At 36.8% G+C, this 15315-nt stretch overlaps 1 protein-coding gene across 2 annotated transcripts in view; it reads right to left on the minus strand.

Annotated features, from left to right (window-relative positions):
• LOC102691159 (pyridoxal kinase) overlaps nucleotides 1-15315 on the minus strand; it is a 112385-nt gene that overhangs the window by 17093 nt on the left and 79977 nt on the right. For both annotated transcript variants that reach the window (XM_069178897.1, XM_069178896.1), the window contains exon 8: nucleotides 805-850. In XM_069178897.1, the coding sequence (XP_069034998.1) occupies nucleotides 805-850 (46 nt within the window). The remainder of the gene's footprint in view (nucleotides 1-804; nucleotides 851-15315) is intronic.

Genomic DNA, 15315 nt, shown 5'->3' on the forward strand with positions numbered 1-15315 from the left:
CTCCCTTTGAATAAGACATCCTCTGTCGCTTTCAGTGCCCTTTTACACTAAGAATGAGGCGTTAGAATCAGTGCAACTGATATCTTGATCACATGTAAAATGTATTTCTGATACTTATTTTGTTTCTGGAGTGATTTCCCACTGCCATCAGTAGTCTTAGCTGATTTCATCACTCCAGATACTTCTGCCGCATCACATACAAACAAGACATAGCATGAAGCAAAACTGCATCATACTTCCTTTATATTATTTTTACACATTTGAAAGTGGCAGTTATATTTTTTTCTGTGAAAGGGCAACAGGGTCGAGCAGATACAGTGACTATCAAAAGTATTCACCTCCTTGGACCTTTACACATTTTACTGTGAAATGTGAGTGTATTTATATGGAATTTTTGCCATTGATCAACACAAAACACTCTATATTGCTAGTGAAAACAAAATTCTACAGATCTTCCTAAATTAATAATAGCTCTGGTGCAACCAAACATCTTTAGAAGTTAGAAGATTCTATGGACTGATGAGACCAGAATTGATCCTTTTGGTCTCAATGGTAGTTGTTATGTTTGGTAAAATTTGAGAAAGAACACCATCCCTATTGTGAAGCATGGTGGTGGCAGTATCAATGTGGAAGCTTCGCTGCATCAGAGCCTGGAAGACTTGTGAAGATAGAAGGAAAAATAGATGCAGCAAAGTACAGAGAAATCCTGGAGGAAAACTTGCTGCGGTCTGCAACAGACATGGGATGTGGGAGAAGATTCATTGTTCACTGCATGTGAAAATCAGAGACAGAGTATAAACCAACCTCCACTGCTTCCTTTTCTGTGCTGATCTTCTTCCCTGTGAGCAGCCTGGAACACAAATGCAGACAAGCTGAACATGTCTAAAACACAATACATTTGTCATTCACAAACAAACATCTGGACTGTCACACTTCTCTTCTGAGCATGTAGGACAAATACCTGTCACTCACAAACTACAGTGCCAAGAAAAATGTTTGTCTTTATAAAATAAATATGGAAATTAAGTAGATAAACAAGGACATTTTATACTTTTACCACGACAGCCTTCTTGAATCAAAAAAAAAATATCCAAAAGGGTTTGTAGTAACCAATTCCAGATCTCTCAAATTTTGTATGAACTAAACACACATTGAGTAATAAAGATACAGGGAATTGAAAAAGCTGTGAAAAAAACAGAGTAATCCCAAGAACTGCAGGCCACTCATGCCTTGCCAGAGATGACTGTTAGACTCAACTATCAAAAAATATCCCAACTATCAAAGCATGGTAGTGGAAGTGTGATGTTTTGGGACTGCTTTGTTGAGTATGTAAAAAAAATGTATATCTGTAACTCACAAATGAAGCAAGGTGTATCCTAATTAAGTAATCTAAACTTTTTAGATGGATAACGGGCACATACAATAAGCAGCATTTGGGGGATCTAGAGTATTTAAAGTTAATAACCTTGAAAACATTATGAAGAGAATGACAGGAAGGTCTTCACTCAGGAAATCAATTGTCACTGATAATAAACTTGAGTTTTCAAGTGAATGGAATATTTTTTACCTGGTTTGATAAAGCAGACAACACTGACAAATGTTTAAATATCTTAAATCAATTTAACGTAACAGTTCAAATGGGGTTGTAATTATTGTAAATTAAGATATGAATAGTTAAAATTGTAAAAGTGTTGTATACTTTCATAATGAAACTATAATGGTCCTGATAAATTAAATGCATTTTATTTTCAAATTTGTTGCTAGACAATTAGCTCCAGTGTGGCACCATTTTTTTCAAGACCCTGCTATCATTCAAACTAATGACCACCTAATTTCTGCAACTTTCAATTCCACAGATCCCTTAACCACTCATAGACACCATCCAGAACAAGCTGGTGCATAACCTGCAGTATCACACACAAAGCCCCTCTGTCCATTTCAAAATAACCCAGAAAACGTCATGTATATCTCACTATCTTATTACATCTCATGCAGAAAATACTCTTCAATTCACATCCGTGAGAGAAGACTGTTTCAAGGAAACCTCAGAGTAGTGAGGATCTAAATGTCTTTAAACCAATAGTTTCCCATTTCCCCACTCTCAACTATGATTTCACTGACCTTTCTGTCTGTGCCCTTTTTTATGGAATTCCAGAGATATTATTCTAAAAAGACATCAGAAGCCAAGAGTATTCTTAGACAAACTAGGATCTTCTCTAAGTGTTAGACTAATTTCAGCTTTTCACACACCTGAAAACTGATTGGAAACTATTTTTCTCATCTGCTCTGTGACCATTCTAACCTGCTCTTTTAAGTGTTTTTTGTTATCCTGTACTTTATATTCTTGCTAGTTACCATTTTCTTCCTTAAACCCAAAGAAGGCTTTACATCAAAATATTGTCTTTTCTTTTCTTCTAATTTGTAATATGGAATTCATCTTTACTTGTTCCTATGTCTAAAAAATATCTTAAATCTATCCTGCCCTGTCATTTAGAATCTGGTCTTTTGGGAATGTTTATTTTACTGTATATCTCTTTTCTAGAATATTACTTTAAGACTATGTGAGGAAATCACACTTGATAGTTGAGCAAGGCCTCTAAATAATTAAGATTTTTTATATTATTTACAGTTAAAAGTACTAAGAAATTATTTAGTTTACCATATAAAGACATACATGAAGAGCTCCCAAATGGCTAAACCAGTACAAGACACTGCTTCATCTCAAATCTAGAGACCCCAAATTCAAGCCTGGGTCACGTGACTAGGACCAGGTTTTCCCCCAAGAACAGATGGAAAAAGATCCTGCAGAAATAGCCCCTAATTCTTCCTGGGCACATGCAGGCTCAAGGTGACATCACTGAAGGATGTGTTTCTCCTCCAATCAGCACTGAACCTCCAATACACCTCTGCACAGCTTGTAGCACAAGTCTGATGTATGAGTGGGTCAGATGGACATGTCTGACCCACCACATAGGTTGTACAGGAGTCATTGTTTTGAGCAAAGACATAAAGACACAATTTGTGACTCTAAATTAGATCGGTTCAACTAAAAAAAAGGAAACAAAAAGCTTCAGCGTGGGAAAATGTACAGTGTTCCTGTTCCCTTCTTTGATGAATTCAGATCTCCACTTCCTTCTAAAAAAAACAAGGGTTTCATTTAATGTAAAAATTGTTTTTAACATTTACACTACCCTTTTCTGCTTCTTTAAATTGTGTTACATATTTATATGTGTATACATATTTTGTATGCCCTAACATGTTTGAACTTTTTTCAGCATGTTTTTTCCATTTTAGTGTATTTGAGCTATGTACACTTTCCTACAGATGAAATTACCATTCTGTAATTCTGTTAATTTACCATTCTGTAAAATTCTGTATGGAGCCTGCCATAAATGACTGTATAACTAAGAAGCAAACAATATGCTGATTTTAAGTTACAAAAATAAGTAGACTGTAACATTTGTAATTCAGTGTTCCACCACAAGATGGATTTTAATTCAGGATTTCACATTGAATTGTTAAAACTACTATATATGTAAATGAATGAAATTTTAGAAAGCTGTTTCTGTGTTCTGAGCATCCGAGTGTGAAAAAACAGCAGCAACAAAGTTCCCTTGTTATTAATCAGTGTATACTGTACTGAAGATATGTAAAATTATATGTGTTTAATGTGAAGTACAGTGAAAAACATTCTTTTAATTTATAAATATGGAAAATGTTGCTACATAAATTGTTGCTACTGGTCTAAATACAAAGTGTTAACATTTGTAACAAACCTAACAAAGTATATTATACGGTCAACATCACACCACCTGGCAAGTATGGTGATAGAATCATTATGTAAATTGGCTGCTTCTCATCAGCAGGTACTGGGAAGCTTGTCAAGACTGAGGGTAAAATAAATGAAGCAAGGCATAGTAAAAATCTCAAAGGATTTCACTGACCCAAAACACAAGGGCAAATCTAACCTAGAGTAGCTTAACAAGAACAGGGTTAATGTCCTTAAGCAGCTTAGTCAAACTCCTGACTGACTTGAATTTGTGGCAAGACTTGAAAATTGCAGTCCATCAACAATCCTTTACCAACTTGACAGAGCTTGATCATGTCTACAAAGAAGGGGCAAAAAAAATCTCCATCGTGATTTGTAATGTTGGTAGAGACTTAACCACATATGCTCAAAGTTATTGCAACCTAAGCTTTCAACTAGTATTAAATCACTGGGGTGAATTCTTATGCAATCAACATATTTTAGTTTTTGATTTTTCTTCATTTTTGCTGACAATTAACATCTTTCATTCATAAAAGTATTCAGTTTAAAAATTCAAATGTTGATTAAAATTTCACTTAAAAAAATGGGGATACATCACTGTAATTCAACAAAATGGTACATTTTCACACAGGGGCAAGTTTTGTCTAACTTGCACCTATTTATATTTTCAGGTGGGTAGCTGTGTCAGCATGCAAGGCTGCAAAGGAACAAGTAATAGGTTTATGCCATGCTAAATAACAGAAGAAAGAAAACACAACGTTTCGGCCATGGAGCCTTCTTCAGGTGTGTGATTGTATTTATACAATAAATGTGTGCATTTATATTTTAATGAGTACTGGCTGTGGAATTGAGCTGCTACTTGCTCTGAATATACTGTAGCTCTACTGAAAAATCTCATTAGGGTTCTGGTTTGCCATTCATTCTTCATTTAGATATATGTCTAAAAATACAGATGCAGCTACTCAGAATGCTTGTTAATCCTCATTACCGCGTTAGCAATACCCCAGTGTAACACAGTGTGTGGTTCACTGGCCAAGTATAATCGATAGGTGGCACTTTTGGTGTGTTAGGTGTTAGTGCAACAATTGCTTCTTTTAATCTATGTCCCTACTGTTTATCATCTTTAATTCCACTTAATATGGAATATTAATCTAGAATTATGTAACTAAAGGGAAAGTATAACATCTCTAAACATCATAAATTATATTTATTAATGAAAATAACTATACATACTGTATATAGCTGGTAGAGGTCATTTACTGTAGTTATTTTGGAAAAATTTGGATGTGCTCATCCTAACTATATAAAGTTTATACACTTTATAAAATGGCATAGCATTATAACCTTTTCTATGAATATTTGTCATTATTGTAGTACTTTTTAAAAATAATTTAAGAGGGAATATTTATTTGAAAACATGTAACTATAGGACATTTTGGTAGCTAAGAAAATAACTGAAGTATAATATGTCTCTGGAAGTCATTAACAATATTAATTTTAGGATAATAAATAATGAAAAATATTATCCAAAAATAATACAGATGCAGCCATTCAAAGTGAGCGGTACAGACACGTACCGCAGGTAATTGGCTGCGGTGTCGCGCATCATGACGCAAGATGACGCGGGGTACTGTGGTACGTGATTGGTTGACCGACAGGGGCGCTCGTGGTCCGTTGGTCTGTCGTAGAAAGATTTACAGTACAGTAAACGTCTTTACTGTGCCCGTTGTAGATATTGAATTTTACCACTGAAGGGAAATCTTAGTAGCTGAGCATAAAAAGAATAAGAGCATACTGTAACGCGTGTGAAGGCCATAAACGATATTAATTTTGGAACATAAACATACAGTACTGTATATGGCTGGTCTTGGTACTTTAAAGTAAAAAATACACACCAGTATTCCATTTCTCCCTAAACATTTTAAGCATCGAAGTCTTTAACTAAAGAGATACCGGAGTCAACAAGCATACTTTTAGAATTTGATTAATAGGGAATATAATATGGAATCGCGTATCTAAAGAATTTAATAACGATATGATTATATTTGTGTAATGCGACAGGGCTGTGTAGGGCTGTTTCGCCTCCCTCTTCATGCAACTTCCCCTGTAGCCTACTGGTCTACGTGCCCGATTACCAACTCACGGGTTGTGTGTTCAAATCCAGCTGGTGCTGGACTTTTCTTTTAACAAACATTTCTTCGAAAAAATAGAATAGCGATATTATGGACAATCAATTGACTTTTATATTTCAAAATATCACAACATGATCGATTCTAAGTCATTTTTGATAACAATGAATAGTCACCTTCTTCCCTTCTGACAACGGTCTCTGCTTCTGCTTCCTGCTTCTATTGTGTGTATGTGCAATAGAGTAAATTTTTATAGAGAAGTGGAGGCTGGACAGTATGCATTACAATATAAACATTTATATTGATTTAAATCGTGTTCTGATTTAAATTGCAAACGCGTGTTTAATTATATGTGTTTTTTAATCATAATCAGGCTAATGCAACATAAATTGATACAGTACCTTTGTCTACTAAGTATCTTAATAAACTTTCAGCATAGCTTTCTACCCGTTTAGATGTATATTTCTTGGGATTTTGGGATCAAATGTGGAAGGATTAGATTGTAATCGTTTTAATTTGTCAAATTCGTGATACGTGGCGCTCTTTTCCTCTAGTCTAACAGTCTGTCCACAAACAAAACATTCCTGTTAGACAAGAGGAATTGAAAAAAAAAACAATTTTGTCAATGGAAACCGGTGTGTGTGTCTCTCTCTGCTGGATGTCCCTCTCACTCTCTGCTGAATGAATAAAAGCATTTTATTAAAAACGTGTTTGCGTTTGTCTGGTATTTACTTTGGTCCCTTTTAACTGTTTTTCGATCTACTGTATTGCTTTGAGATGCCACTTTTAAAGGTGATATGTAAAATAAAGTTTTTTATTATTGTTATAGAGAAACATGATCAGATTTTCCCTGGTTCAGAAAAAAAGATCTAAAGTGCTACACATAACTTTCTTAATTCAATGTATTTAAAGAAGTAAACTACTGTAGGTGTAACATAACATTCGGAAATACAATCGAGAATAGTTTTGTGGTGTTTGTTTAGATGAAACGTTCCTAAAACGTATAACGTAACAAAATTAAAGACGATTAAAATCTGTAATTTTTCCACTTGTACTGTAGTCATTGGAAAGTTTCTGCTTTGTGTAAGGATGGTATCAAAAAGCAATCTTAAGTGGTGAGAAAGCTGTGCTCAATGTATTTAAGGAACTTAAAAGTAAAAGGAGATGCTTCATATTGCTTGACTAATTTTAAAAACTAAGTTATAAATGCAGACGCTCCCTTGGTGCCGCGCCAGGTGTAAATATCAAAATATACATAAACAACACTGCTTGTACCCATCTGTCATGCAAATAAAACACCTTGAATTGAATTGAATTGAGGGAGAGAGGGAGGAGGGGGGAGAGAGATAACCAGGACTCAAGGCAAATAAGATACACTCCACAGGCATTCACAACAGCAACATATGAAACGTTTGCGCGTATAGTTAAGTTATTACTTGGTTTTCAAAGTGCAATGAAATACAATATTGTTGTTGTTGCTGTTCTTGTTGTTTTTATCCTGTAAAGCGTTTTGAGAAGCCACCTTTAAAGGCCATATATACTGTAAAAGTGCTGATTCTTATGGAATGTGTTCCGCCAGGGATTCAAATTTTTTTTAAATCGCTTATCTAAGGAAATCTCAGTATAACTTTGTTCATGAACAAACAGTGGCATGTTACATTATTATTAGTTTTTTTGTTAACAAGGCTCGCCAGCTAATGTGAATCGAAACCTGTCTTTTTAGCTTTTAAAGTCGTGCGATGTGTAAACCACAATTCAAATAGAGAAAAAAAGACTTGACTGACAAGATTTAAGATGTGGCTGTCAATGTTGGATTAAAAAAAAACACATTGCCCGACGTTTGTTGCATTGCTTGAAAAATAACTTTATTTCGAGAGGCTGGATAAGTAATTCAAGTGTTTTTTTTAACTTCCTGAAAAACAACTAATAATTTAACTATATGTGCAAACGTTTTACGATATGTCGCTGTTGTGAATGTCTGTGGACATGTGCTGGCTGGACAGGAGGTTCCACTGTACACAGAGAGGGGTGGGAGGAGGGGACAAGCCGATACATACTCTTAAGAGTTTGATTAATAGGGAATATAATACAAAAATATAGTACTAAAAATAAGATACACTCTACAGACATTCACAACGGCGACTGTCAGAAGATAGGACCCAGTGGCTCAGGCACCCGCTGAATGGAAAAGGGGCACTTTAATGTTCTGTATGGCTAATACTAAAGCCAATACTGGCTCAATACCCTCAATGGGCTTTGACGTGCTAATGCGTTGGTTTAACAGTCCGGGTGTGGCAAGCTTCCAATGTCAACTCGACTCAATTGGAAGACAATGAACGTATTTTAGCCCTAAATGAATTAATAGCAAACATGGTTTACATAAAATACATTTTTCCAAGAAAGTTTATAATAATACGATCTATAGTTGAAATCTGAGCCTAAATATAAAGGAAAAGCATTTTCAGAGAGCAGTCACGCTGTGTTTATGTAGAAAAAGCGATTAGGTTTATGAGCAATCTAATTACCTATTCGCTTAAAACGCTATATAAAATAAAGTTTATTTAGAGATGAATGATCAGTGTCGCAGTTTAAATAATTTTTGTAGGAGGGCTTGGACAGATTCCAAGTGCAATTTTGCAATTTACGTTGCATTGTACAGTAATACAGTAATACAGTTTAGAATACAGTTAGTCTAAACTTTATCAGCTTATTTAAAATATTTTTTTTGAATCCCTGGCGGAACACACTCCATAAGAATCAGCGCTTTTATACAGTATATTGCCTTTAAACACATATATTTAAACACGCGTTTACGATTTAAATCAAAACGCGATTCAAATCAATATAAATGTTTATTTTGTAACGCATAGGTGACTATTCATTGTTATTAAAAAGACTTAAATTCGATCATGTTGTGATATTTAGAAATATAAATTTGTTTGGTGCGAGTGAGGTTTTATTTAATCTCTGACCAAGGGAAATGTTTCATTTTTTCAAAGAAATGTTTGTTAAAAAATAAAGTCATAGTTCCATGGGATTCAATCACAGACCATGTGACATAGGAGTCAGGAAACTAACACACAGCGCCACCAGATTTGATAACCCTATAAAAACGCTATAAAATAATGTGACTAGGCACAGAACAAGTTTACAGCACAGTACAATAATAAATGCTGACCATGACTTTAGAAGCATAAATTACCTTACACTCAATTTAAACACAAGCTGTCTTTCTGTATGAACCTCTAAGCTGGTTCATACAGAAAATGTAGAAATGCATTAGCCTGATTATGATTAAAGAACACATAATTAAACACGCGTTTGCCATTTAAATCAGAACACGATTTAAATCAATATAAATGTTTATATTGTAACGCATACTGTCCAGCCCCCATTTCTCTATGAAAATGTACTCTATTGGACACACACAATAGAAGCAGGAAGCAGAAGCAGGGACCGTTGTCAGAAGGGAAGAAGGTGACTATTCATTGTTATCAAAAATGACTTAGAATCGATCATGTTGTGATATTTTGAAATATAAAAGTCAATTGATTGCCCATAATATCGCTATTCTATTTTTTGGAAGAAATGTTTGTTAAAAGAAAAGTCCAGCACCAGCTGGATTTGAACACACAACCTGTGAGTTGTTAGTCAGGCACGTAGACCAGTAGGCTACAAGGGAAGTCGCATGAAGAGGGAGGCGAAACAGCCCTACACAGCCCTGTCGCAGTACACAAATATAATCATATCGTTATTAAATTCTTTAGTATGCGATTCCATATTATATTAGCAGAAAAGCTTAAAACTACCACTTTTTCACATGCTATTTCACATGCTAGTTAAATACTTTGATGCTTAAAATCGTTAGGGAGAAATGGAAATGGAATACCGGTGTGTATTTTTCCTTTAAAGTACCGATTCCTGGAATCTGACTGGCTGACACCCTTCTGAAGTGGTTCCATAAAATCTGGTATAAGGAAAAGAAAGCGTTGATACATACAAGTATCTTTTAATACAGTCTTTGCTGTGATCTTGAGGATCCTTGTGATATTTTGAGCTCTAGTTGAATGCTAAGTGTCGCATTTTAAATCATTTTTGTAGTTAGAAATTATGAAAAGCCCTGTTAAAAGCAAGGACGTTTTTATGCCCGTTGAAGTAAAACAAAATGCCTGACAAAGTATGGCTTGGACAGATTCCAAGTGCTTGTACAAATGTGCTAAAGAAATTATACTTTGAGTATACAGCTTGTCCAAAGTCATCCATTATTAGTAATATCTTCGGTAAAAGCTTTGATGCATAAATATTTTGTCCAACTGAGCAATCTTGCTTTCATAAAATATACCAACATTTTAATGACAGAAGATTAACATGCCGTAATACACAGTTCAAAATTAAAGGCTCAAATGCTGTACATGAGAGGTTAAGCTCCCCCTGGCGGTTTTACAAGGTGACGCCGGATAGTTTCCGGCAGAGCGTCAAATGACGCGCGATTAACCACGTGACACTGCGTGATACCGCGTGATACCGCGACACGCCCACCGGGGTATGCCGCGAAATACCCCACCCATTTTGAATGGCTGCGTCTGTACATATATCATATAGTGGTAGCTAAGAATAAAAAATGAGACACACAACATTATTCAACCTTCATCACAAGCACTGTCTGTATTGTAATAATAATAATAATAATAATAATAAACTTTATTTTATATAGCGCCTTTAAAGGTGGCTTCTCAAAGCGCTTTACAGGATGACAATAACAATAAATAAGAAGACTACAACAATAAATAAGAAAATTTCACAAGACAGGACACAATTATAATTACAACAATACAACAATAACAATAGAGGAGACCGTGGAAGATGGTATTAAGAAGAGCAGAGGGGTGAAGAATGGAAGCAGTTAAGTAAAGGCTTTTCTGAAAAGGAGGGTTTTGAGTCTGGATTTGAAGGAGTTTAGAGAAGGTGACTCTTTAATATCCTTGGGCAAGGAGTTCCAGAGCTTGGGGGCATAGCAGGAGAAGGCCCTGTCGCCCATACAATGTAGACGGGCTTGGGGGACAGTAAGGAGGGCAGAATTTGAAGAGCGGAGGTTGCGAGGTGGGGAGTAGGGCGATAAAAGTTCAGACAGGTATTGAGGTGCCAAGCCATGTAAAGCCTTGTAGGTGAGCATGAGGATTTTAAAGTCTACGCGGAATTTGACCGGAAGCCAGTGCAAGGACTCCAGGATAGGAGTAATGTGAACACTTGCACTAGATCTGGTCAGGATTCTGGCTGCTGAATTTTGGACATACTGCAGCTTGTTCAGAGTAGATTTAGATACCCCAGGGAGCAGAGCATTGCAGTAGTCAATTCGAGAGAATACAAATATGTTGATCAGCTTTTCAGCCACAGTTAATGATAGCATAGGGCGTAGTCTTGCGATATTTCTAAGGTGAAAAAAAGATGTTTTGACAGTATGCTGTACATGTGGGTCGAATGTTAAGCCAGAATCGAATATAACCCCAAGGTTTTTCAATTTTGATTGGAGCTCAAGTACAGAGCCATCTACAGACAGGGTTACAGGACTGGCTTTACGAAGTTGATGGGGGGTACCAATAAGCATGACTTCAGTCTTGTCACAGTTAAGATGAAGGAAGTTTTGAGTCATCCAAATTTTTATGTCAGAGATGCAATTAGATAGAATAGAGACAGCCACATCAGTGTCGGGTTTGGTATGGATGTATATTTGAGTATCGTCATTGTAGCGGCGAGGCTTATTAATAAGAAAGAATTAAGTGTTCTGAGCCTTCCCAAATGAGGCCCCATTTCTCTGTTCATCTCTGTGGTTCAGCCACAGAGAGACTATTCATGCAGGGTGATTTAAGGTCCTAAGACAGCTCCCAAAGGGGGATGCACTTAGCTAAGCCTGGCTATCATGATCAATGGTCATCCATTGGTGCCTATCTGTCTAGGGAGTGCCAGTTGGACATCTGGACTGCATTCCTAAGTGTCAGGAGTAAGTGACTCATATCTCACCTTGATCAACCAATCAGGGACTGGTAGGGCCGAGTAACCCACGTGGGACTCTGATGCCCATGGAACTTTCAGCCAATCAATGAGCTGACGTTCCTACAGGTAAAAACAGGCAACACAGAGAGCCTGTGAGATTCAGTAAGATTCAGTAAGATTCTGGAGAGGATTCTGTGGACTGTTCTAAAGGGAATTCAAAGGAGAATTCCAGGGCAGGACGGCCCAGGAGCAGAAGGCTCCCAAGGGCAGGACATTCTCGCAGCGCGCCTCCTGACCATCCTGAGACTCAGCCCGGACAACCACGGAACGGCCAGTGTGTCCGATGTGCCAGAACTTTCCTTTGTTCTAAGAGTCTAGAGTGGAGGTTGCCAGAGAGTAACCAGCAGCAGGCCTTGTGAACAGGTCGGAACTGTGGACAGCTGAATCACTATTCAGAACTAGCTCTTCATCAGGAACGAACTGGTCCTCTTCCTGACTTGCTGGGACCCACAGTCATCTTTTCTCCTGCGCACAAACTTTGCTAGTTAAAGCCAACAGTGAGCATCTGTAGCGCACCATCACAAGCCGCACAGCAGAGCCTGGCACGGAGCCAGAGAGCGCGGATTGGACAGCAACAGCCTGCAACTGTTTCTTTGTGCCCGCAGGAGATCTGAATCCCCAGAGATTGGATGAGTATTCAACTTCAATGCATTACAGCTCGAGAATTCAATTGTTATCCCAACCAGTTGATATCAATTTAATTCCTAAGAGTTATGTACTTGTTTTGAGTATCTAATGTAGAAGTTATAACCAAGTTCATTTATGAAACGGTCTAAATGAATGATATACTGAACGTATGTCCTCTTGATATGTGTAACTCTTTGTAACTGACTGAATATATACCTTTTGTATTCTGATAACCCTCTCGATAAGATCTGTTAGGTTTATATGCATATTCTATGTATTAATAAATGTATCCTCGTGTATTAGTACCTGTGTGTGCGCGTTGTTTGAGTTATGTCGCATGGTTGGATTCTAAAGCCATCAAAAGAATCAACTTTGTGATTTACTGCTACAATTAATAATTGTCTCAGTAAATGCCCAAACCCTACAGAACTGGTGCCTTCAGAGAGCCACTACATTACAAATTTGGCGTCCCTGAGCCGGTTTTCTTACAGTATCAACATCTTTAACTCTGTCTATTGTTGCATTTATTCTGTGAAGTTGTTGACATGCTCCTTTAACTACATCTTGTGTAATGAAAAATCAAACACAAATTAGAGTGATGCACTGGTGGCTCAGTGATAAAATTCTATTTTATCAAGTGACAGGATCTGAGTTCGATTCCAGCCAAAACCTCTTTAACAAACTTTCCCTTGGGCATAACAAAGACTTTCTTCACCAATAAAAAACTATGCAAATTATATTCAAATTTCTGATAATTTGATATATCACAGTATGTCAAAAACTAAATTAATACTAATACAAAAGTAATAATATGAATGGATCTCCAGACCAGCAATCTCCAAGATGCTCGGTAAGAGCAAGGGAAATTAAAGATGCCCTTAAACAGAAATCACAAACCAGAGTTTTATATGTATACAGTATTTAGTTTTAAATACAGATTTAATGCCAATACATCATTTTTAAATTGTAAAATTTAAATTTAAGTTTTTTATACATTTTTTGCTGCCCATTTTTCTTCTTAGCAGTTGATATAATTACATCCATGCTTGAAAGTTTGTGAATGCATTGCATAATTTGATATTTTTAATTTTTTTTTACCACAAAATACATATTTAAACAGAATTTGTCACTTCTTAATTGAAATAAAGTATTATTCACCAATTTGAGCGTTTTGAAAGAAAATGTACATGCAGCAAAATAATACACACATTATACAGAAATTGTGCAGGTGCAAAAATAAATGCAAAGCATCAAAGTAAAGCAGGATCAGCAGGATCTGGTGGGTCAAAGACAGAGTGTTAACCAATTAACCGTGATAACCAATGAAACTGAAGATCTGAAATGATGTGTTAGGGAGGAGCAAACATAAATAATTGCAAGAAAGCAGGTCAGTTACTCTTCCTACGAGTCTAGAATCATGCCTCAAGGTATGGAAACATCAGCAGAACTGAGGATAAAAGTAGTGGATGCTCATCAATCTGGTCCAACTTGACATAACTGAGGGAATCATGAGCTGAGAAATATAAAAAAAAATTGAATCTTGAATCAAAGAATGGAAGAAGAGGTTCCATGTCCTGGAATGGCCAAGCCAAAGCCCTGACCTAAACCCTATTGAAATTTAATTTAATTCAATTTATTTTTATATTGTGCCTTTCACAACAAGGTTGCCCCAAGGCAGTTAACAATGTAACCATGCATTTTGTCAATACAGAACAGAAGACCAGAAGACAACAGAGGAGAAGAACCAAAAACACCCTAATAAGGGTCCAAGGTCAACTGGTTGCCCAACCCCTTTGGGCAAGCTAACATTATATAATTAAAAAAAAGAAATAAATTAATGAGGGTATCAATTCATCTATCCATCATGTCTTCTGTGTGTCAGTACATGCAAATCTGTCTATAAATTCCTCCTAAATGATAGCTATATCCACGATGTCCCTCAATGGCACTGATGCAGCATCAAACTCAGATGGTGCCCAGCCCGGGTGCCATCCGGACATGTGGGGAGGAGAACAGGATAGTTTGGTCAGAACAGATGTATCTACCTGGTGGGCCAACACGGCATGGACAACATGGACATACAATGGCATGTACAGCAGCACCAGCAGCCTATAATGTAAGATGTGAGTAGGTTAACCTGAAGTAATAGGTCTTCAGTCTGGATTTTAATACTGAGATTGACCCAGCATCCCGAATATAGGGTGGGAGACTGTTCCATAAGCTAGGGGCCCTGTAACTAAAGGCTCTACTGCCAACTGTTATTTTATTAATGCCTGAAATATGAAGAAGACCTGCATTCTGTGATCTAAGCAGGTGACTTGGATGGTAAACATTAATACGTTCCCTTAGACAGACAGATGCCTGACATCTAAGAGCCTTGTAAGTCTGCCCTGTACGTGAAAGGAAGCCAATGAAGAGAGATAAGTATGGGGGTTCAATGGTTGTACTTCCTGCTCCTAGTAACAATTCTTGCTGCTGCATTCTGAATTCGCTGTAAGGTGTTGAAAGAGTGGTGGGTGCTCCCTGATAGTAGGGTATTGCAGTAGTCTAACCTGCTGTATACAAGAGCATTTATTAATTTCTCTGTGTCTTGAGTGGAGAGAAACTGCCTTAGCTTTGCAATATTTCTTACAGTGCTGAAGTTAATGAGTCTATGCTCCTAGTTAGTGCATGTCTGAGGCAAATTTGAAATCCTCATCTAAGTGCTGACGTTATAGTAGTCCTATCAGTATTGTTGCC

Source organism: Lepisosteus oculatus, chromosome 15 (genome assembly GCF_040954835.1).
Source record: "Lepisosteus oculatus isolate fLepOcu1 chromosome 15, fLepOcu1.hap2, whole genome shotgun sequence".
NCBI classification, from domain to species: Eukaryota; Metazoa; Chordata; class Actinopteri; order Semionotiformes; family Lepisosteidae; genus Lepisosteus; species Lepisosteus oculatus.